The sequence below is a fragment of the Athene noctua genome, chromosome 4 (assembly GCF_965140245.1).
Source record: "Athene noctua chromosome 4, bAthNoc1.hap1.1, whole genome shotgun sequence".
NCBI classification, from domain to species: domain Eukaryota; kingdom Metazoa; phylum Chordata; class Aves; order Strigiformes; family Strigidae; genus Athene; species Athene noctua.
Window position 1 is genome coordinate 65,576,535 of NC_134040.1, and position 25,095 is coordinate 65,601,629.

Genomic DNA, 25,095 nt, shown 5'->3' on the forward strand with positions numbered 1-25,095 from the left:
GCGGCCTTCTCCAGAAGCTACTCAGTTTCACATACCACGTGCTTTTTCTCTGTCTGCTGCCCACCAAAGCCAGCAGTGCAGAATATTTGGGGGGGCTTCCTTTTTGCTTCAGTGTAGAATTTTGTTCTGGGGTATTCCTGTTATCAACAAGCAAAGTATAAAAATTGCAGGCAAAAGAAATTCATTCCAGCTGCATAATGCTGTGGGATTCAATGGCATCACATGCAAACATTCAAAACAGAGGTTAGAAAAACACATTGCTCATTCCTTGGACTAAAGACCAATAGTGACTACAAAACAGTGGAACTAGTACAAGAGGTTTGTAACAGTCTCTGTGGAGCTGGGATCAAAACAGATTGGCAGATAAAAATAAAGATGAGAAAATAAGATATACCTTATTAAGGTACTGTCCTCTCTGCTTTTAATCCTAACAGAAGTTTTGTTGACAGCATTCAGACTGCAATGTCACTCTGCAGCAGGTACCTAATTCATCTGTCTCACGGAAACAATTTCAGCAATGTAGAGCAGAACAATCCCTTCTTTGCTACGTGGTGAAGTTTTTCTGTTTTGCTATTAAGGTCCTGTTGAAAACTGCACAGATGTTTCAAAATGCTGCCTCAAAGGGACATGAAAAAAAACCCCATCAACAGGCCTGAAAGACAACTGTCCCCTTCCCCAGCAGACACCACATTCTGTCCCAGTGGGAAAAGCTCTTTCTGGAGCCAGTGAGAGGTGCCCAGGCTCCCAAGCCTATGAGAGATGGCTTAGCCCAGCGTGTTCTTGCATCCTCAGCTCCTACTGTGCCTCCACTGGTGACCCAAAGCTGCAAATGAGCAGCCCGTTGTCAGGGGACTGCCCTTTGCAGGAAGTCAAAAAGCTTCATTTCTCAGGAGGCAGCAGCTGCCTGGGGATGTGCTATTTTTAAGGTCCCATTCTCTAGAATTAGGAGGCATCAAATTAACTCCCTCAGCTAAAGCTGCATAATCTGTACCGTAGCAACCTGACAAATACAGCTCTGCCACCAAATCCATGACCAGATTTTTCATGGGTAACTTCCATATTATGGGCAAATCCTTACTTTGTTTTAAATTATAAGAGGAGCTACAACAACATACGCCAGGAGAGGTAGACGCTGCTCCTGCACAGGTTTCTATGACACAGACGCATCTTCAGGCCTCGGTATTGCTCTGTGTCTGGCCACAAACGGATATGAGATCACGCTATTACAAGACAAAAACCACTGCAAAATGACTTCCTCACACAGCACCTTTACTCTGCACAGAACATCAGATACGTTAACACTGGCAGTTCAAAGATACTGGACAGTATTTTTATCCTCTAGAAGTTCAAGGCTGCAGAAGAAATCCAGGCTAGCTGTTGGTTTAATCACACAGGAAACAACAAGCAAGAACAGGATCCAGTGCCAGCTTGGTGGGGTTTTTGTTTCCAGGTTTGTCCTTGGTTTTGAAAGATGTAAAGCTTTTAACTTCCACACCCACATTAACTGTTTTGCTCACCTAAGCAGCACAACTGTTTTAACCATTTAAAACTATGTCTAACTAGGGATGGTGAGCAACACTCACTCTCAACACTATTTGAAACCCAAGCGTAGATAGGCACATCCCCCCACTCCATTATTAACTAAGTTAAAAACAAACCCCAAACTTAAATGATGAATACAAATCTTCAAAGCCTAGTCGTGATCTTTGCAATCCTAACACTATTAAACAAGTAGCCAAAATACAAGCACCCAATTTTATTATTTTATCAATGAAATTTGATTAGAAGGCCAAGTAGGCTTGAGCCTGGCTTGGACCTCAAAGCTACATATTTAATCTGGTCACAAAATGAAGCGAGAACCATATATCCACTGCCAGCTCAAGGAAAATAAAACCCAAAGTTCAAGATCTGTTGGAGTATTTCTATTTCTAAGGTTTTCTTTAGAGATACTACAAACAGATGATGTGCAGGTAGCCAGATTGCATCAAATGACTGACTTTACAGTGGGTGAAATTCCTCTGTGAGGATAAGTTGCTTCAACATTAATGTCTTAATGTTAAATATGAAAATTTTGTGTCTTAATGCTGGAAAGAAAAGCTTTTCAGGTTTGTTTTATCCAAACATGTCAGCAAAATCCCACTTCTGGGGAGCACATATGTTTTTATAAACTAAAAGCACACTATTCTGTCATTTCCTTGCTTTAAGGGGGATAAAACCTGAATGCGTGAACTGGATCATCAGATACTAAATAGTGCTGGTCAACAGGGAAACGTACAGCTTGTTGTGTTTAAAGGAACATTTTTTTCCTCTAGTTGTTACATGCTCAACACTGAAGCACTTCTCCTGGTACTGGTTGTTAAGAAAAAAATTAATACTGCTCAATTTTCAACCTTCTCTGAAGCTGTAAAAACAACGCAAGCAAAGAAATCAGTTTCACTTTTGCTAAATGTGTATCCTCCATGAGAGGGACTTTTGAAATTGTTTGATGCTGTGCTGTGCAATGCTTAAAAATAATTTTATCCAACCTAGTGAAATAAACCTGGGAACTTGCAGGGATGAGGATTAGAGTGAATAAATCCTAGCTTTGTTCTCTGGTAGACCTGCAAACAAATCCACTTACCAACTGATGTTTTAAAACTTTGTTCTCATCAATATGTAAAATCGATATTTAAAAAAATTATTTTTGTAAATCCCTTAAGCTCTTCAACTGTGATGTCCCACACAAAGATATGACACAAAACTTCTATAATATACTCTCCCTTACCAGTCTGAAACCCATTTACTGGGTCTTGTATTACAGAGGAACATGAACCAGATATGCCCTCATATATGCAATCTTCTGACTTTTCACCTATCTTCCAGCAAAACCATATGCCACTGTAACAGGAGAACATTTCACAAACGGCATGTACTTAGTAGAAGCCTTATAAAATGTTCTCTTAGAGATGCCAGCAGAGGGCATTGACCTGCTTTATGAAGTTCTTCAAAGCACAAGAGCTGGTTTTACCCTTGCAAACACTTCCTGGGGCTTCCCCCAGAAAACTCAGACAAAGCAACGAACTGACACAATCTGTTTCCAGTCTGAAGTTACACTCACTCATCGTTTGCTCAGAGGTGTGCAAAAAAACCCCTATATTGAAGAACTAGACCAGACCTAGCCCCTTCTCAGATGAAATTCATATTGCATTGTTAATGATTTTAGTCAAATTGACTTTGTGCAAAATATCTTTAAGCGGGTTCCGGCTCAACTTCAGAAAAAAAAGGAAAATAAATAGTTGACTAGGATCTCCTGAAAACATAAAATGAATGGTATATGCTGAAAAGAAAATTATGGGCTTAATGTAATTTATCTGCAAATAAAATAACTAGAATAGTAGTGTCTGAAATTTTAACATGCGAGATGGCATTGATAAAGATTTCAGTTTGCACAATAATGTTCCCAAAGTCTAGATCAAAACAACATTATTTTACACATGGTAACTGCAGAGACTAGGAGCCTGAGATATGTTATTAAAAGGCAGTCCCTTGTAAACTTTCCTCAGAAGGAACAGTAGCAGTTGAGTATGCAAGAGTTACTCATATCGTATTCATCAAGACAGCAATGCTTTGTAAAAGACATACAGCTTATTTCCAGGTTGTTAAGGATTTTATATGATACTGATTTTCTGAAACATGTATCCATCCAGTCCAAGATTGAAGTCACATCCTTCTTCACTGCTCAGTAGCTACTAGGTCTTTTGCTCTGCTGCTGTTGCTGTCTGTGAGGGAGCTTCTGGTTTCACAATTTGGTATGTAATGAGATACTCTGGGTATGCCTGAAAGTCAAGAAAAAACAAACAACATTGCTTCATGTAACAGTATGCTCAGCGAGTTCACGTTTTGGATTTTACTAATGAGTGATCAGGAAGGACAGTGCAAGAATCAGCTTTATGTCTGCAGAGTGCAAAAGAAAAAAGCAGATTTCAAACCTAGTCAACATTAAGTGGGAACTGCTTGATGTAGTTAATACGTTCGTTAATACAATAGTAGAAAGAAAGATGTTTCTTCTATGCAGGCACCGTCAGAAAATGTGCGTGCAACAGGAGTTCAGAGTTACTCTCCTTGTTAGCTAATCCTACAGAGCAGTCGGTGCTTATAAGTTATTAAAAAATCTCAGATAACCAATTTAGTCTGACCCTAAAATGCTCAGTGACTTGCCACGTGACCTGCAAATGCCTTGACTGGCAGTAAAATACTTGGTACACCCAAAGCATGTAACTCAGACATCTGTTCAGCGTTTTCTCAAGACAGCTGGTAGAAGGTTCAGTCCCAGAACAAAGCTAAGGTTGCTGGAGGGCAGGGCCCCATTCAGAGGAACCTGGACAGATGAGAGGAGACCAGGCCAACAGAAGCCTCACGAAATCCAGCATGGGCAAATGCACCTGCAGTACATCAACAGCAGTGTAGCTAGTCAACTGAGTGTATAAGATAGTCAGGGGAGAGAAAGCACAGGATAAACCAGAAGAGGTGGAGGGAGATGGGCTTCTTCAGTTCAGAAAAGGGAAGGCTTTGTGGGACCTCACAGCAATCTTCATCAAGTATGGAAGGCTACTGAGAAAACAGAGTCAGATTCTTTTCTGAGCTACGCAGCAGGAGAATGAGATTAATAAAACAGGGGAGGTTCCTCTTGGATACAAAGAACATACTTTTTGTTCGGAGGATAATTAAATAAAGGAACAAGCTGCAGAGAGAGGCTCAGAAACATCATTCTCTGAGGCCTTCGAGACCTGCCTGGTCAAAGAGAGCCCTCAGCAATCTGGTCTGAATTCACATGAAAAGGAGCCTGGGTGACCTCCCCAAGTTTCCTTCCAGCCTGAACTTACTATATAATCTTTGAGACATCCAGAGTAGTAAGCAAACCACTTTTCCAGATTAATGGTCTGAGTTATTCAGATTAAAAATCAACGCTTGAAGATTGTTGTGCTACTTCAGCTGCCATTTAAGGGTAGTTTCTGGCAGACAGGGAATCTGCACGTAAAAGGCCCAGAATCCACATTATCTACAAGAGCCCCAGAAATGCACGTGTTCTTATTACTGTAGTAATGCCAGTAAAATGCAATGGGAGAACCAGTGCCTCCTGAGAAAAAACTACAACTAGTTTTAAAAAGTTTAAAAAACTACCAGTGCTGCAGAGGATGAAGTTAGGCAATTCTGTATGGTGTAATTCAGAGCAGCTCAGTGGAAATAGCATTTGCTCGCTTGATACATTTAAATGGAAAAAAATCTAATCAACCAGGTTATCACAGCACACTTGGTACAGAAACCAGTCACATCTCCTCTCCAGCTCTAAGCTATGCCCTTCCATAAGCCCAGTCCTTGTTAACCTACATACCTGTTCTCCTCTATAGATAACATATTCAGCATATGCAAGTCCATTCACGCTTGGCCGGCCAATAACAGAATGGTGCCCTGGAGGGGCATGAGCCATTTTCATTGTGCTGAACTGAAGAAAGGACTTTCCAAGGGTCACTCTACAGAAGAGCATTTGTCTAAAAGTAAAAAAGAAAACATAATTTTAAAATACCTTATTAAGAGCTGTATGCTTCCAGAATGATTTCAGACTTTTGAGTTTGTTACATTTAATTTCTCAAAGGTTTTTTGAGAAACATTTTTAGAAACTCATTTTAAGGCTGTATAAAACCTGTCACAAAAGGTCTTTGTTGACATGCAGAAGGGAAAACACACACTTTGGTTAGCCCTCACATGGAGGCCTGTTCTAATTCATCTTGTGTAAAGCTGTTGAAAGAAGCTGAAACTCTGTGTTCCAACCAGCAGGGTATGGACAGGTGTCCAAGTGCAAAAAGCACATTGATCTACTCCAGTACAAAACAAAGCTGTGATTAAGTCCTGTTCACTACCTCCAAAATTATCTGATCCATAGTACAACACTATACTGCTGACCACCACTTTGCACTGCAGTTTTATTCTGAGAGTGCCTGGAGTTTAATTGCTATTTTCCCCTGACTCTTCATTTTCAAACTTGCTGTTTCAAGCCTCTTTCCTGAGCCACAATTCACTTTGATTTATACTCACTGTATGCTTAGATGTAATTTTTGACCTTTCTGTGGGCCTCGCTGCATTTATATCCTTTTTTGTTCAGCCTTGACAAGCGGTAAAACTGCATTTTTCCTGCCATGACCAAGCTCAAGTGGCTATTCTTTCCTGGCAATTCATCCTGTGCCATGATTGTAAAAACCAGGACAACCAGAATTATGTATAGGGAACAGGCTGGGCTCATACCTGTGGCAGATATAACAGGACCTGTCTTTGTGTGTGGGACAGCCTGTTCCACCCCCTATCCCATACACATATTGGTTGCTTTTTGAAGAGTTCTCAGCAAAGTAAATTCCAGCTCCAAACATTCCTCCAATGTATGCATGTCTTTCATCAAATCCTTTGTGAATGATAGCATTAATAAAAGGAGACCCTAGAACAGAATGATACGAAATGATGTGTTATCATACATACTTGTTAAGCTCTATAGTAATACAGGACACTATGTCAAGAGGAGCTTGTCTGCCTCAAATAGACCATTAAATACCAGAAAGGGTGCTCAGTCAGCTGGAAGGGGGCGATACCCAGGCAGGATGCAGTGATGTGTGGGATTTATCGTTATATACCAAGATCCCACGCGTGACTCATTTCTTACTCATTTCACAGATCTCACTAAACGGCTTTCCCCCCACTCACATTTCAGCACAGTTTATCTTGTCAATGCACACTTTCTCCAGCAGTCAGTACTGGTTAAGATGGGACAAGATATCAAGACAATCATACCCCAAACCATTTTCCTATGCAGAATCACAGAAGGATCTAGGGCAGGAGGACCCTCAGGCAACTGTCATTTGTAGGCACTTCTGGATGCTTCTAGAGAACATCCTGCTGAAACCCATGGCTGGTTTTGATTCCTTTCCCTGATGGTGGCCTGAAGTGCCAGCGTAAAACAATTTTACTGTGTGCTGCTCCTCTCATTTAGAACATACTCTTTCTCACAGCAGTGTTAACATCCTCCCAGCAACTTTACTGGAAATGACTAAGATATGGCTGAGCAAAACGCCTTTTTTTTTTTTTTTTTTTTTTTTTAAAAAAAGAAGTTATTTTTATCTAGTGTAGATTTCCAGATTGCAGTAACTACACAGACTAGCTCCACCACCCCTACCCCCCTGCATTTCTAGGGTAGAAATACAATTACTGTATAGGATGGTGACACAGCGACATTAACATTGCCTGTTGGTCCTTGTAAGATTTTTTTTTTTTTTAAATACCAGTACATACAAATAGAGATCACTTCCTTACCATGAAACAACATGCGTTCATTGTGATGATTATGATTCTCCTCCGAGACCTCCTTCTGTCTGTGGCAGAATCTCTCCCGCAGCTTCTTGTTCACGACCTTTTGAATCTGCAGCGGTACAATAGGTCCAACCATACTTGAATTGGAATTAAAATGTAGTATAGTTTCACAAAATTTGCATAAATTCAACAGGGAAACTAAGGGTAAAACACATGAATGGTATAAAGAAACCCCATGGCTATGTGAGGCTGCAGTTGGTAGCACATGCTTACAGATGGTTAAAACTGTTGTGAAACTGCAGCATAAGTTCCCAGGTTTAAGGAAGACTTTTAGGCTTCTTCCCTCAAGGTCAGTAATACCACCAAGTCATACAAACTGTCTGAAACTCCTTCCCCTCTGCTTTGACCTCTACTGAACAATCCGGGCCAGCTTTTTGAAGCTTGCTGTCTGGTTTAGGTTGAATTTTAATTAAAAGAAACAACTTCTGAAGAAAGAAATAAGGAGATGTGCTGTTTAATCTACCTTGAGATATCATTCCAGCCACATGCTCTAATACCATGATGGTTTCTGTAAAGGACTACATTTGGTTGCGAGTAGGATGGAAGCAGAATTTGCTTCAGGGCATACGATCTACCGCACCAAGTTGCAAAGGCTCTGCAAAGGCTCACTTTTCAAACAGATATACAGCAGGGGTTTGCTGGAGCTCAGGGACTGAGTTCTGTTCCGATTTTCTTTATTTCCTCCTCCCCATAAAAACGAACCAGAAAGTGTACTTTCCCTCAGAAAGACAACACTGCATTTTCTGATAGGCCAGGGCTTGTAAAAGGTATTTTTCTAGTTGGCAGGGGGAAAGAAGAAGGTGTCAAGATCCAAAGTAGCATAGGGAGACAGAAACTTTTAAGAAAGTCATGATCATCCTTTCCCCCCTCCCCAAAAATCTCCTTTAAAAAAAGCAAGAAAAGACTATACTGAAAAAAAATAAAAATCTGTGGTGCAAAGTCAAATACAGAAGTTATAGATCTCTGAAATTAGATCAGGCTGTGAAATGTAAGTCAGGCTCTTCACCACTTCTGTCTTCAATATCAGTTCCTCAGACTCCCTTAAGAGCACAGGTGGATACTTCTCTCTTTATCATGTGCAGAGAACAGGATCAGTCTAACTTTAGCATTCAGCAGTTGCTCTAACTCTGCTCCTGAATATTATTTCAGCAAAGAACTTAAAATGTAAAAGGATGCTCCATTAAACCAATTCTGCCTGCTTGCATAACTACCAACTTACTTTACCACAAAGAATTAAGAGGTTTTGAAACTTACCCGGATGACATTGTACCTGTTGAAGATTCCACCAGCATTTCCACCATCCCGATGCTCCCGGATTGTACTTTGCATCTACATAAATGTACACAACTGATTGTTCAGCACACAAAGCTTGCTACCAAGGCAAAGTATTCATGCAATATCTCAATATATCACTGGGAACAACAATCTTGATTGAAAAATAATTAAGAGGTGTCAAAAAAAAAACCCCAACTCAATTTTAAAGTGAGGTACACCCTTACTTTTCAGGCACCCAATGCACGGTGCTGTTCCACAATAGAGAAGCTGGATGATGAAATCATCCAATCTTGTAACACAAATCTACATAGGAAAAAGAATAGTGGCACTTGCTATCAAAATTATACACAGCTAAAAAACCTGCTTTAGATTAGAAAAAAACACAATCTTTGAAAACAAACAAAAAAGATCATTTTGAAGTAACAAAAAATGCGTTTCTAATGAGTACAATTTGTATTTCTTAGTGATAGGAAAATGCTTGCACTGTAAATTTTCCTATGCCATTAGCAGCCCCTGAGAATTTCAGCAGTTTCATCATGTCTTTTCCAGAGGTATTTATAGCTACAGAAAAACATTCAGTAACAGCTCAACTAAACATCCCAATTTACTGCAGCAGACAAGTGACCCTTTCTGTCGGAAAAGTTTATACAGAAGATCTGCACAAACTCCCGTTTACAGAGTTACTAATCAAAAATATTCCAGGCTAAACTGGCAGCAATCCTGAGTATCTAGACTTTTAAAAAGACTCCAAACACTTCTGTGCTACAGTGCAGAAACACTATAGAAATAGAAAATGCACGGTAAAATGGATTTTCTTCCAAACACAATTCTTCAGAAAGTCTCTTTTCTGTTATGACTTTTCTTTCAAAATGGTATCTGCTTGTAGTTTACTTAAATAAAAATAAAAGAGCATGTGTGTGTGGGAGGCAAAATTACAGTCAACTCTCAATTATCCAAGAGCTGTTTATCTGGGTTACAGATTAACTAAGCCACTGACACAAGAGAAAACAAGCTGGTTCACATGCAGAAACAGCCTGAGCACAGAGAATGTCTACAGACTTGCAAGGCCTTGATCTCTTGGCCTTCACTCACAGCCTTTGATTTTCACAGGTCCACCTATGAAACCACTCTGGAAAGCTGTGGAAACCCTTGCTATGGACATGACATCCAAAACGCAACAACAAAAAGGCAAAACTGGGATAACACTAAGGGAGCAAACAGACCACTTACTAAAAAAACCTGGCAGGACACAGAAAATAATTTCTACCATTGCTCTCTATAAAAAGACAAACGAATTACACCAAAGCATATTTTAACATTTTCAACATGTATTGCATGCTTTAGCTCTGAGGGGCTCTAAGTGAAAAGAGAAATAGACTGTCACTAGAGCATTAATAAAGGTACTAGCAATACCTCCTCTTCTACGGACTGATACTCCTTATCGTCAGGAGCAAGGTCAAGGAGAATGGTCCCCTGACTCACGCAGTGGAAAGTCAAATAAGGATTGGTGCCTGAAAAGAGAAGGAATTAAAGCAATACAAATCAACAGGAGAAAACAATATCAGCTTTACTTGTATCCATCATCATCATTATTTTTCTTAAATAACTCCAGTACAGCAGGAAATGCAAAACAAACACAAGACAGAAGCACAAACTTGAAAAGATTCTTTCATAGAATCAACTAGGTTGGAAAAGACCTTGAAGATGATCCAGTCCAACCGTTAACCTAACAGTGACAGTTCCCAACTACACCATAACCCTCTGTGCTATGTTGACCCTACTCTTGGGGTACTCCCCAAGCTGGACTCCACCACCTCCCTGGGCAGCCCATTCCAACGCCTAATAACCCGTTCTGGAAAGAAATACTTCCTAATATCTAGTCTAAACCTTCCCTGGTGCAACTTGAGGCCATTCCCTCTTGTCCTATCACTTGTTACGTGGTTCAAGAGACTCATCCCCAGCTCTCTGCACCCTCCTTTCAGGTAGCTGTAGAGGGCGATGAGGTCTCCCCTCAGCCTCCTCTTCTCCAGACTAAACACCCCCAGTTCCCTCAGCCGCTCCTCGTACGACCTGTGCTCCAGACCCTGCACCAGTTTCGTTGCCCTTCTCTGGACACACTCGAGTCATTCAATGTCCTTTTTGTAGTGAGGGGCCCAAAACTGAACACAAGAATCGAGGGGCGGCCTCCCCAGTGCCGAGTACAGGGCTCAGATCCCTTCCCTGTCCCTGCTGGCCACGCTATTGCTGACACAAGCCAGGATGCCGTTGGCCTTCTTGGCCCCCTGGGCACACTGCTGGCTCCTGTTCATCAGGCTGTCAATCAACACCCCCAGGTCCCTCTCTGACTGGCAGCTCTCCAGCCACTCCTCCCCAAGCCTGTAGCGCTGCTGGGGGTTGTTGTGGCCCAAGGGCAGCCCCCGGCATTTGGCCTGATTGAAACTCCTCCAGTTGGCCTCAGCCCATGGCTCCAGCCTGTCCAGGTCTCTCTGCAGAGCCTCCCTACCCTTGAGCACATCAACACTCCCACCCAACTGGGTGTCATCTGCAAACTGACTGAGGGTGCCCTCGATCCCCTCGTCTAGATCATCAATAAAGATGTTGAACAGGAGTGGCCCCAAAACTGCGCCCTGGGGGACACCACTTGTGACCGGTTGCTAACTGGATTTAACTCCTTTCATCACAAGTCTTTGGGCCCGGCCATCCAGCTAGCTTTTTACCCAGTAAAGTGTGCGATCATCCAAGCCTTAAGCATCCAGTTTCGCCAGGAGAATGCTGTGGGAAACTCTGTCAAAGGCCTTGCTAAAGTCAAGGTAAATTACATCCACAGCCTTTCCCTCATCCAATAAGCAGGTCGCCCTGTCGTAGAAGGAGATCAGGTTTGTCAGGCAGGACCTGCCTTTCATAAACCCATGCTGACTGGGCCTGAGCATCTGGTTGTCTCCCATGTGTTGTGTGATGGCACTCAGGATGAGCTGCTCCATCAGCTTCCTGGGCACCGAAGTCAAGCTGACAGGCCTGTAGTTTCCCTGATCATCCTTCTGACCCTTCTTATAGATGGGTGTCACATTAGCTAATTTCCAATCTGTTGGGACCTCCCCAATCAGCCAGGACTGCTGGTCAGTGATGGAAAGTGGCTTGGCGAGCACCCCAGCCAGCTCCTTCAGCACCCTCAGGTGTATCCCATCTGGTCCCATGGACTTGTGTGTGTCTATGTGATGCAGCAGGTCACTGACTGTCTCCTGGATTGCGGGGGGGGGGGGGGGTCCTTCTCCCAGTCTCTTTCATTAGCAGCAGAGGTTAAAAGGACAAAAGGAAAATGCATGGGGAACATTAATTGCATTTTATTGTTTCTGCTTTCAAGAGAAGCAAAAAACTCCATCAGGTCCACCTGTGGGTAGGTATGTAGAGCCAATCAATCCAAAAGTTCCTGCCTGGGTGAAACAAGAGTCCCTGGAAATGGGCACAGCTTCCACAGCTGCCTCAGGGGTGTCCAATCTTTGGAAAGGCAAGTGATCACTTGGTCCTGAATGTCCTAAACATATCCTTTACCTGACACAACCCACCCATCCACCAAGTCTGTCAGCAAGTACGTTTTCCTGACATCTGGATTCTTTCAAGTCCTGGTGACAATGCCGATGTTTACAAAAGGTGACTTCTGCCAGCCTGCTGTATGCCACTCAGACTAAGCAGTAAAAGTGTCATATTTACCTTGCTGCCCTCCTAGAAGTCTCTCCACACCTTTTATTAATTTGTGGCGGTGTCCATATGCATTGATTCCAATTTCTTTAAGCTCCTCATGCCCCATGTCTGCTAACACATCCAGGGTTATCTGAAAAGGTGAAAGACCATAAAAATCACTTGTCAAACCTGGTCCAATTCCTGAGGCTGAAGATCAATCAGTTCAGAAAATGGAATGTATTAATGATGTAACCAAGAGAGTACATATATTTCATGTTTTGCTGTGCTTCTAATTGCTGCCACCTTCTGGCAAGTCTCTCCCTATCACAGGACCATAACCAACTGCTACAGCTTGAAGCTGTGCAAACTTTTACTTCTCACACAGCAACTGACAAGAGCTGGTTCTCACAGGAGGTTCTTAAAAACATTTTTACTTACGTAGAAGGAGGATGCATGAAAATGGTGGGGTAAATCTGGGAATATTTTTGAAGCATTCAAAGTTTCACATTGTTATGCAATTCATTATTTTCACTACACAAACAAATTAATATTCTATAAACTTACTAATAAATGTTAAGTGTGTTTCACATAATTATTATTATGGTGTATGCTATTACTGTGTGTATATATCCATGCGTGCACCTGCATATGTATCAAACCGGTGGGTCAGCTATGCTAAATCATGCTCAACTATTCCACTATTTTTGGAAATAATTAACATTGTGAGGACACATACAAGTATTCATTTGGTTGCAATATATATATATATACATCTATAATCAATTGATAAGGTTTTAAATTTCAGCGTCACAGAGATTGTTGGTGGAAGCAGAAAGGCAATAAAACACGATGCAAAATAAACTTTTCTTTTAAAGAACAGGAGATAAAGGCTAAATAAAGTACACATTTTAATTACTATAAAGCAATTATGCACGGAGGTAATTCTGGGAAAAACAAAAATATTATATAATTATATAAAACCTAATTCCAATTTTACACATTAAACTAGAATTGGAAGCTCAGCAAATAATAGGAAACCATACAACTTGACTCAAAAGAAGCTGGATTGTTAGCACAACTAGACTTGCAGGTATGAACTCTGTCCACTGCAAATTGACTATCATTAATTCAAAAGAAAACAACTCAAGCAAGGAATTAATAGCTACACTGAACATCTGTCCAACTGAGCAGAAAACATCCCTGCTGGGATTGCCATGGAAAAGCCACTGAGGACATTCATCACATGCAGCAGAACATTAAAAAACCCCACAGAATAAACCCAGATATTAGAAAGCATAAGCACAGATCCAGTATGAATAGGAGGCTAGAGCCAAGTTGAAAAAGGACACAAGGGTATGCAGTGCTTGGAAAAAGAAAGCAGGTAAAGCAATAAGCTTAAGGAAGATGAGCATGTTTTCTCTAGAAAGAAACTTACAAGAGAAGCTAAACAGTAAAAATGATGAATGAATATAGTGAATCCGATCTGCATTATTAAATTTTACTAGCAGGGGAAGATCTTAAAAACAGGTTAGGAGTTAAGGAAGCAGAAGTAGAACAAAACAATAATGGTAACAGCATAGTGTGAAAAATGATAAGAAAAAAAAGATGTAAGTAGAATAAAGGTTGGTGTGCTGCTTAATAGAAGCAGTTCCAAATTAAAGAGTTTATGCTTCATATGTAAGAAGGGAAAAATGATTATATGGCATTTTATGGAAGACATTGGAACATTTTCTGTATGCAAACAATTACATTTCAAATGTTTGTTTCCTGACCCCTCATAAAAGTTTAGCAGCAGAGGTGTGGGGAAAAAAATAACCATCAAATCCAGCCTCTTGCACTTGTACCTTTCACTTCCACCGCTGTGTCCGACTTGTTCATGCAAACAAATAATCTACTTAACCATCACATGTTAAATTTAAGAAATGGTACATAAAAAGAGTCTACAAATACTGCTCTAAAAAGTAATGTAATCTTGAGAAGATGTTACATTAGTTATATTATTTTCATATATTATGAATTTTTGATAAATCCACAGGATTTTCATCTAACTTGTTAGCCCTGCAAAACCCAGTTAACGTTACAGTCCTAACCTATTAGGAAATGCAGTTTTTGCATTCTCTAGTGTGACTATGCCCTGGTGAACTAGATTTATTTCTGCTTATAGTAAAAACTAGAGCGTTTCCTAGATCTACCCAAAGTGTCACATGCAGCACTACAGGTGGCAAAAGGCTTGTTTGGATACCAAGCCTGCTGAAGGACAAGTGCAGGTGACATTCCAACCTAACTTTGTTACAGCCGTCATGTTCAAAGTTCAGAAGGTCCAGTGTAACTCTCAGAATACAAGCCAAACTGGCAGTCATCCTGCATGTGTAAGAAAGTGAAAGACACCTGATATCTAAATCAAACAACAAAAGAAATTTTCACAGGTTGCTCAGTTTCACCATAAAGCATTATTTGGCAACTCATTTGCAGTTTTCTTGCACAATGATCTGTAAATGTGAAGTTGGTTTTTTTCATTCCCCTTTTTCCATTAAGGAATGAAAATGACACACAAATTTATTAGATTAGTCTAGCTTTTGAACATATAAACGGAGATGAGGCTTGCCACTTACCTGTTCTGTCTCAAAGATGTCCCGAAGGTGTTCAAGACCCAGGCTTTTTAGGAACTGGGTAATGTTCATGTCAAGACCAGAAACTATAAGAGAAGAAACAAGTAATTATATCCTATGCATCTGAATTAAAACAAAAAAAACCCCATAAAACAACCACCAAAAAAAAAAAATTAAAAAAAAAAGAAATCAAGCAATACCACAGATTCTTTCAAAATTTGAAACTCTGATTCTTTTTACAATCAGTTTATCTATGTCTATAATAAAAAATCCACTCCCACTGTGTGAAAGCTCAGTGCAAAGCTCATCACTGATCCCTCCTCAGAATAAACTATTAAAAAGCACAAACAATCTGTGGCAAATACGGGCTCATATTGCAAAGAGAAGAAAATGAAGGGTGTGTGTATTTTTGCTAAGTAATCACCTAGATGCTGACACAAAGCATCCATTCCGGATACTAATCAAAGGGTTCAAAAAGCCTTAGCTAAATCCCCCAGCCATCACAATCATGATTCCTTCATCAAAATAATTCTCATTGCATTTTCTGTATAAAATCAACCACGGATGTCTGGGCAGCTAATTAGATCTGCCTTTGTAGTCAGGCCTAATCACTGATAGCAAACACAGATGAAGAGCCAACAATGCTCCTGGCAGAGCACATGAAAACAGAGCAAGCATCAGACCCTTTAAAATGCAGGTAACGGTTCAAGCTGTACAACATTTTCTGGCTAGTCAGAAATGCTTTTCAGATAAAGCAAGGCCTACTGTGATACTAAGCTACTGTACTTCTGCCAACGTAAACTTGTCCAGCAGCAAATGCACCTTCTCCTTCCTTCCTTTCAGTTCCTGCTGCTCCATCACCAGCATTTGATGCCCCTCCTACAGCTAGTTCTGCCAGTGGCCCAGTGAGGTTATCTATACTGCTGGCAGCGGAGAGGCAGGATGGTGTAGATGCTGGTGAGATCAGGGAGGCACTAACAACAGTAGCTTGAGGCTTAAAGCATGTAGGCAAAGCTTCTGGGGGCATCGCATCTATCAGCAAAGCTCGGATATCATCAGCCTGAAAAAGAGAAAGAACGTTCAACGTGAGGTTCTATTATCACAAGTCACTGATCTCTGGAAAGATTTTTTTCTTTTAATTTATTTTAATTGATTGTTCTATTCCCCCATTAAAAAGAAAACTGCCAACTTTTGTAACACAGAAATTCATGTTTGTAAGAATTTGCTGATTCACTACTCAGACATACGTGAATTGGGTTGTCCCCATTTCTAAAGGTATGTAAAAAGGTACATTTAATTTCCTTTTCGGCAGAATGACTTTATAGGTGTTAAAGCCAGGAACAGCAATGCAGCAGCTTCATCTGAAATCACACCCTAGACCAGGCAATGCCTTCTCATAATTTCTCTGTCAGGCTTCTTGTGAAGCATTTTGCACTAGACCAAGGTTTCAATGGAAAAACTCTACCACTGCCTTTGCTATAATCACATTTTATAGTGTTACCATAGAAAAAAAAGACAGGAGCTACAGAAGTATGAACTTAACTAAAAATTTGATTTAGCGTTTGTTGACTAAATTTATCAGGACTCTCATCTTCAACAGTTTCCTCCTTGCATGTTCTTGTACAACATGATTAAGACATCCTAATTTTCCTCAAGAGAAATCAAATAGTATGTGTATCCCTCATCACAAAGCAAGTTTTCTAGAGCTCAGATTTTTCTTGAACTCTCCACAAATCAGTCAATGTCCTTAAAAGATACCCGTGCTATAAGCAGACACAGGATCCAATTTTGTTGCACTATCTATTCCATCAAGACTGGTTAACCCAGGACATAGATGTTCATGTAACGTTATTAGGCATTTTAACCAGCTGTCACTGCCACCACTAACAAGAAAATTTCCAGATGCGCATTTTAGAAGAAGTTTGGTAGCCACCTGCAAATTTTAGTATATTGTTTTGGAGTTAGACAAAAAAGAACTGAGGTAATATGCAGGCACTGATCATAATCATCCTCTAAATGATCCCTTCCTCCACAGGCCCATCTGATTTTCCTCCTAAGTTCACAGAAATAATCACCACACAGATCAATCAGCGCACAGATTGACCATCACTGGGGACATTTCAGATAGGTTATTTCTGGCAATAAGAAGATTGATCTCAGGAATAACTCCTTAAGCAGAAGCAAACCTGAAATCACAAGCCACATTAAGATCTCAGCCAAAGGAAAAAGCTTGGACCTACAGGTAAAAAAGTCACAAACAGGTGACCTGGAGATACTCATTTCCCTCTGCCTCAGCACAGCAAAAGGTGAGGACCACTGATGCCATGGAGCCATAGAAAGCCATTTAATATGCAGAGCAAATCCCCCAGAGCAGTCTGCAGCTGGCACGCTAACATGAACTTACTGTTGCCAGGTCTAGTGGTGTCTGACCCTCTTGATTCTTCATGGTTGGATCTGCTCCATGAGCTAACAGTAGAGCACAGAGCTGTGTCCTTCCTTTTTGTGCAGCTTCATGCAATGGTGTGAACGCCCATTTATCTGTTGCATTTACACATGTATTGTATTTGATCAACAGTGCTGCTATATCCACATGCTGGAAAACACAAGAATATCTTAATCAACATGACACTGGTAAAACATGTATTTCTTTTTTCATGCTGGAGACAATGGTGCTTAGAGACCCCTGTAATTTCTCCTTCCTTCAACTCACTTCTCTGCCTCCTGTGTCTATGTAGCAGCACACCTCTTCAGGTACCACTTTATACTGCAGCTCCATGGTCACCTGTATCTGTGCACTATCAGATCATCCACCAGCACATGTATAACTGGGATCAGGCACTGAATTATATTTCTGCCAAATCACCCCAAGTACATAGCACGAAGTGTGTCAGCTGCAGAAGCAGACATGATACCTGATCCAGCATAAAACCAATAGAGCTGTCAAAATATTTGTAGACAAATTTGAACTGGCAACACAAATTTACAGGGCTGCAACATTTGTGATATGATACTAGAAGCTCTAAAGATCAGTGTGTTGTACTGCTGAGCCACCACTTGAATGTCTGTAGGCAGAAGTCTTTATTGTACGTTTTTATTTTGCAATTTCTTGCAAGACTTTGAACACATCCATAGCCGCACAAATTTGTCCGTTCTCCAATCATATCTTATGAGAGAACTGTAACTAGTAAAACGCATTATGAGTATCATAAGAGACAACTGTTTTACATGGGCTATAAAAGTAATGATCTTATAACCCCGTGCTTCCATCAATATCCCATCCTTGAAGTTTCCCAAGTTAAAATAGGAGACAGAAAACTGGCAAATAAAATTTTTGGCTGCCTCTGACCAGTAAAATTACTTGTGCAATACAGCTAAGAAAAGAGCAGGTAGTCAAAATGAGTAGGTAGGAACGTGAAACACTGAAATTGTAAGAAGTGTAAAGACTTGCCTATGGATTACATTTTTTCTTTTAATGGCAATTAAGTGACTCAGCAGCTCTTGTAAAAGGTCTTGCTCTCTGAAAAACTGTGGTTTGAAAAGACTGCCAGCCTTACTTTTCCTCTCTGCTGAACTTTTAAAGTAATTGCTGTTCCTGTGACTTTTTTGCCACATGAAGGACATGCAGGATGAAGTGCTGGGTGGGAGAACTGAAGACACTTTGTGAGGAAAAAGTTGAACCTGTGAAAGCTGCCAGCTATGAACTTATGAAACGGGTACTCATCTCCTCTCTACCTCCCACCACAGAGATCTGAATGGGCTGATGACAGCTCAAAGAGAAGCGTGGGCAACCACAGGAAAGGTATACAGCAACTCTTAGCTAAATAAGCTGATGGAAAAGCACCAAAACACTGCCTCATTAACTTTTCCTAGAGAAAGTAAGGCAACCAGATTAGATTGGCATTATGATTTTAAAAGTGATAAGCAGCTTGAACCAATTTCTAACATTTCCCTGTGCCAGTAAGGTATGTTTTGCCTTTGCTTAAAACGTGTGATTTGGTTTCTCATGCTTGAAAAGAAAGAACACAATCTTTGCAACAGAATTTATCTCTAAATACAAGCAACATCCTGGGAATTTAATGCTTATGGCAGATGCTGATGAACAATATAGCTTGGTATTAGGACCTAGTATTACAGAAGGATTCTGTGTTGCATTTCTAAACCTTCAGCAGGATTTGGAGCTTTTTGCTCTTCAGGACACTGGGATCCCAGGCTGATGTAGAGAACCAATGCAAACAATGCAGGCTGAGTTTCATTGATACACTCTCCTTAAAAACAAGGTCAACACTCCTTTTTATTTGGCTCTCAAACGAAAGCAATCATGATTCTATTAAGATCATCTCTCCCAGATTTTGCTGCTCTTGTGCAAGGGCCAGGTAGTAACAGACAAAAGATACCATGAGACCATCAAAAATACTACTTGAGCTTCACATCCTCTGTCTGACCATAAGTACCCTGCTGGGAGCTTCTCAAGCAGTGTCTATACAACTATTTGTAAGAGATTTCTTTCTCACCTCATCCACAATTAACAGCTGCTTATAAGCAATCCATCACGCATCTGTGCAACTCGTATGTGCACAGATGCTCTCTCCTATATGAAGGGGTGCCTGCTTCATCCAAAATGGTTTGAATCAGCCACTGCACTCCCACTGCAGTAGACAGCTTACTCAGGACACCCATACTATAAACTCAGTAGCCCTTCAACACTTCAGCTTTAGCAATAGCTCCCCACCAGAGACCACTGTAACAGATCTTCACTTCCCTGTCATCATGTATACATAATCCCCTGGTGTTGTTCTATTCCTTCCATCCAAATCTTTCAGTGATAACTTGAGGTCTTTTCTGTTTCAGCAGACCCACAAATTTAACACTGATCAATGCCATGCATCTGCTTGTTTGCATAAAAGCTATATTCTAGCGACCTTTCCAGACCTCAGCCTTTAATTGCTAGAGCACACTCAAATCTGTGTCTTAGATCTGTAGGACTGCAAACAGGACTCAAAACAGCAACTTAGTCCAGCAAGTATTTCATGCCATCAAAACCTGAACTATGTTCACAGCAAGACAGCTGCAAAATAACTGGCTTTGGATATGACTTTAAGGAGTTCCTTGCTGATCTACGCAATGGCAAGAATGCCTGCACCTACCCCATAGGATGCTGCATTGTGTAGGGGGATTAATCCTCCTTTGTCCTGGGCATTAACATCAGCACCATGTTCAAGAAGGTATTCAGCTACTTCCAAATTGTTGTAACCAGCTGTAGAAAGGGCAGGAAAAGAAATCAGGTATTAGGAGAGCTAAACCAAAGAAAAATTATTAGACAAAAAAAGCTAAAGCAATTCTTTGACTGCAAAAGCTCCTCTTTCCTAGTAATTTTATTACCTCCTGAAATACAGCTGCCATAGTTAATAACTTTTTGTAAAGGACAATCCTCTGTGAAACTCTTACTGTACCAATCCTGGTTTTGGTGATTAACTTCTGTAGCCCTATCATAAATACACAAGCCTTCAAAACTGGGTGAGTCACCCACCTGCAAGATGTAGTGGTGTTGAATTTCTTCCCTGTGTGTCTCTGCAATTGATATTTTCTTGAGTACATAGCTTCTGCACTCGTGCCAGGCACCCCTTCTTGGCAGCATCTAGCAAGGCAGCGTCTCCTCTCAGTAAGTCCTGAATATCTGTGTCTCCTTCTTTCACCAAATCTAGAGGAGTGTTCCCATCTCGATTCTTTTTTGTTGGATCAGCTCCATGCTGCAAAGAGCGAAGTGGAATGCTACTGTCACAACCATGAGCAAAGCAGTGCAAAATAGTGTGTCACTATTCTGTGGCACAATAGGAGATGAGAGATTTTGCTGACTTGCCATCGTGCAGTAACAACTGTATAGATTAAGTAGGCACATGAGAATAAATCCAGGAGGCTGAGGCCTGAAGCACTAGTCTGCAACACAGCTGTGTGCATCAACTCCACAGACAAGAATGGCAGCGCCCTGGGAGAGCTGCCACTGTTCTACTTGCAATTGCAGTAGGTTCAGGAGCATAACCTGCATTTATCTATATCCTACAGTCACAGCAGGTGTTAAAGAAAAGCCAACTGCAAATACCTCGCCAGGCAATCCTTCCCTTCTGCAAACTGGCAGGGGTGTTTCCTTAGCACGCCTTCCTGAACTAGTGAAGCCAGGCCCCAGGTTTCAATGAATACCACTCTGCTATTGAAAGGCACTTGTTTCAGAATGGAACTAGAAAAATACTAATTTCTACACTTTCAATAGATAACAGCACCCTCTTAAGTAGTTTATAGGTCCTAGAAAGAAGTGAAGAAAACATTTTGGTGGGAAAGTGGAGAAAGTGGATTTGGATGACTGCTGGGAGTATATCTGTGCTGGTAAAGCATGCAGATCAGTCAGTGATAAGAACATAGTGCTGGAGCACGGGACAAGGAGGGGAACATATATCTATATACAGCATATGGTGTGAGTCATGTTCACGTACAGTTTTGTGGGAGGACAGCTCCTTCCCTGATCACTCAGCAGCAGTGGGAAAAAAGACAGATAAGGCAGAGGCAGCTGCTGGCACTATAGTTCTTTGGCTGGCCCCTCCAGAATAATCACACACAGTGGTTCAAACCCTGCCAGCAAGTCTATGCTGCCATTTCTTACTGGAGCTGCTGGCAGAGCCGCATTAGGGTGAGCCACAGGGAATGAGCTGGGGATGGGGAGAGCTGAAGGAATTAACTGGCTTGTATTTGAAAGCAGTACAGCAATGCTCAGGGTGTAAAGGGTAAAGAGCAAGGGACACAGTACTGGTTACACAGAACCAGTTCCACAACTATGGTGCTTTTGGGAAAAGAGCATTCTTCACACAAAGCCTTTTAATCTACAGTGATTTCTCCAAGATATGACCTTAGATCCCTTTATTTAAAACACATCAAAACTGGAACTATTCAAATACTCTTCACAATAAATATCTAAGTGAAAAGGAAGTGTCTTCTGAGATCCCTTCAAGGGCACAGAAACAAATGAAGGTGGTAATTTTAAAGAAAGGTCATGAAAAAAGAAAGTCTCTCCAAATTGCCTGTACATTTCTGTTTCCTTCTTCCAGCAGAACAGGACAGAAAGAGTGCAAATCAGGAGGAGTCAAGCTTAACATCCACATCTCAGCAGAACTGACAGCACCGCCAGCCAGCATAAGAGACACAGCAGGAGAAGCCCTGAGCAAACTGCACTGTGAGCATGTACCCATGGACACTCAAAGCCTTTACAAAACTGTCACCTCAAGGGCATATTTAGGTCTTGTGCAAGAGTGATTTCAGAAAGAAAGATTTCAGCACTTTTCTATTTCCTGTCGTACATCCCTTCAGGAGTCTTTGAATGCAAAAAATGATTACATTCCCAGTGGAATGATCAGAAAACTCCAGAGACCTCCAGTGTCTATAAAGTAATGCTGCGCTAATGTCTGTATTCAGGCGTTATTACCAGAGCCATCATCGTGCCTACTCCACAGACATCTCCAAATATCTCCTGTTTTCTACTACAGATGTGTTTCAATCTGATGTGCCATGCCCTCTGAATGCTTTTTTTGGTAATCAACTGAAATAGTTAATGAGATAGGAGGGAAACAGTGGGTCTTTGCAGAAGCAAATGAAAAGATAAGTGGACGGGGAAGAGCCTCATCATTTTAAGCCTACCCGTATTCTGACTTACTCCTATTTTAAATGCTGTGCTTCAGAGGGACATGAAGTAGGCAAGGCTAAAACAGGACTGGTAAGGAATTCTACTCTAGCAGCGTCTTTTACCCTCCCCCACGGCAGGATATGACCTTATGTTAAAGAGGTCTCTCAAACTCATGTTTCTCACTGGAAACATGCTGGCATTACCTCATGCTTTTTACAGGTTCTTCCACTAATTATAATGAATATTTATTCCACAGCGTATTAATATGCATTTCCTCCAGGAGCTTGACAAATTATACATTAACTTTACAGTTTTAAATTTCTCACATGCCAGACACCATTTAGGACCCACCTTCAGTTATTGCTCTGTAACACACTCTAGCATAAGTATTTACAAATGTTTACTTAACTGCAGAAACCGTTCCAGAAAGGGATGAATACGATAAGGTGGAGGTTTCATATTTTTTTTTACACAAATTCAGCTGCTTTTTCCAGTTTGAGAGTCTTGTCCTATTTGGCTAATAGTATTAATACACATACTGGAAAAAGTAACTGTACTGATGACTCTTTGTAAATGAACTGACATTACACAAGAAACCGTCTGACAGTTGTAAGATGAAAATAGATTGAAAGACAGCATAAAATTGACTGAATGCAATTAACTGCATTAATTAATTAATCTTGAGCAAAAATAAATATATACACATTTAAAGACACATCTGAGAACACCAGATCACATACTTTTAAAAGCAGCTTGCAGATTTCGTATTTTCCTTTTGCTGCTGCTTCATGCAGAGGAGTGAATTTCCATAGGTCTGCCACGTTGACAGAAGCACCGTGCCTCACTAAGAGTTCAGCCACTTCATAGTGTCCATAAGAACAGGCATTGTGCAGGGGTACTAAGCCACTAATCAAAGAGAAAGTATTAACAGCTACAAAAAATAAAATCCAACATGCAATCATACAAAGTTCCAGTAGATAAAACTCCCACTTTCACCAGACATTACTGGTATCTTTCAATCTCTCCAATTCTCATGGCTTTATTTCCTTGCTATTAAAACATCAATTAAAACTTCATTATCCTCCTTCACTTCTCATCCACAAGACTTTTAAATACTTAGCAAGTACCAATTACTACTTCCACAAGCAAGTAACTTCAATAGTGTTAACAGCCAAAAACTAAATTGCAAGAATTGCTGATGTTCTGGACTTTGGATATTTGAGTGCAAATTTGAGAAAAGGTATATAACGCTATACAATGGGTTTCAAGTACAGTTATTAGTAAGCACTGCACACCTGATAGATACAGAAAGATACTCAAACATTTCTTTCAGGAAGAGCCCACTAATTCGTTATCAGAAATGTTTTAGCATTGGAAATTAACTATCCCTGTCCCCGAACCAATATATTGGAGTGAAAGGTAAAATATAATGCTATTCTACATGATCGCTTTGCATATAATGCAAAAAATCCGTAAACTGTTCGTATCATTTAACTGAATATTAACTAACTTAATACTTGAGCTAACTAACAGAATTAGAAAAATGACCAGAGATAACCTGGTGTTTTACCCAAACTAATTTTAGATTACCTGAAATAACTTAAAAGCTGCTTTTAAGCACAATAAAAATCTCCAAAATGGGCAAGAGGGAAGAAAAGGATCATGTATTAGTGCCAGATAGGTACTTGACAACAACTTTGCCAGAAAGCGAAGTATGCCTTAATGGTCTATAAATCTCCCTACAGTGATGTCCAGAACAACGCAGAACAAGAAAGAGAAAATAAAAATTTTCAAGAGGAAAACATGATGGTTACTGAAATCTAAAGCAAAATGAATAGAGGGGGGTAGAAGTCTCACACTAATAGAAAACAGCGGAGGATATCATGCAATAAAACGTACCCTTTATCTTTGGCATGCACATCTGCCCCATGGTGCAACAGATACTCCACCACTGATACACGGTTATATCCTGCAGCAAAGTGCAGTGGTGTTGAATGACGGCCTTCCAAATCTCTACAGTTCACATTCTGAGGGCTGCAAAGTTGCTGCAAAGACAAAACAAGAAAGTAAAATCTAGTACAGACTAAAACAAAAAACCCCACAAAACAGAAAATAGAAGTCAAACAAAAACCCCAAAGAAAAACCCCAAACTATCATCCCCAAACATCCCAACACAAAATTTGATCCATTTATTATTATATATATATTTTTAGAAGTCAGGTTTCCGGAAATTTCTTTTTACTTTGGCAAAGTTAAAAAAATACCTGCTCTAAATTTATGGCTGAAAATACTCCTATAACAAGCAAGACTTAAATGACAGAAGCAGTATGAAAACATTCCTAATTTATTAGAAAGGGTGAGCCTCTAAGTCATCAAGGACCAGGTTCAAGGCCATGTAACTTTCTCAAGATACATGACCATTTCCAGTTTATGTTGTCTTCAGAAATCTAGAGATATAGAGCTTGGCAGTTAAAG

At 40.5% G+C, this 25,095-nt stretch overlaps 1 protein-coding gene across 1 annotated transcript in view; it reads right to left on the reverse strand.

Moving 5' to 3' along the window:
* Window positions 1-1,741: 1,741 nt before the first annotated feature.
* Window positions 1,742-25,095, reverse strand: part of TNKS (tankyrase) — a 143,217-nt gene continuing 119,863 nt past the window's right edge. The window contains exons 14-27 of the mRNA XM_074905608.1: window positions 24,520-24,665; window positions 23,361-23,526; window positions 20,482-20,701; window positions 20,099-20,208; window positions 17,359-17,547; window positions 15,777-16,014; window positions 14,958-15,040; window positions 12,376-12,496; window positions 10,081-10,178; window positions 8,647-8,721; window positions 7,336-7,441; window positions 6,280-6,466; window positions 5,372-5,528; window positions 1,742-3,815 (exon numbers count right to left, since the gene is read on the reverse strand). Of these exons, the coding sequence (XP_074761709.1) occupies window positions 3,729-3,815; window positions 5,372-5,528; window positions 6,280-6,466; window positions 7,336-7,441; window positions 8,647-8,721; window positions 10,081-10,178; window positions 12,376-12,496; window positions 14,958-15,040; window positions 15,777-16,014; window positions 17,359-17,547; window positions 20,099-20,208; window positions 20,482-20,701; window positions 23,361-23,526; window positions 24,520-24,665 (1,983 nt within the window). The 3' untranslated portion in view covers window positions 1,742-3,728. The remainder of the gene's footprint in view (window positions 3,816-5,371; window positions 5,529-6,279; window positions 6,467-7,335; window positions 7,442-8,646; window positions 8,722-10,080; window positions 10,179-12,375; window positions 12,497-14,957; window positions 15,041-15,776; window positions 16,015-17,358; window positions 17,548-20,098; window positions 20,209-20,481; window positions 20,702-23,360; window positions 23,527-24,519; window positions 24,666-25,095) is intronic.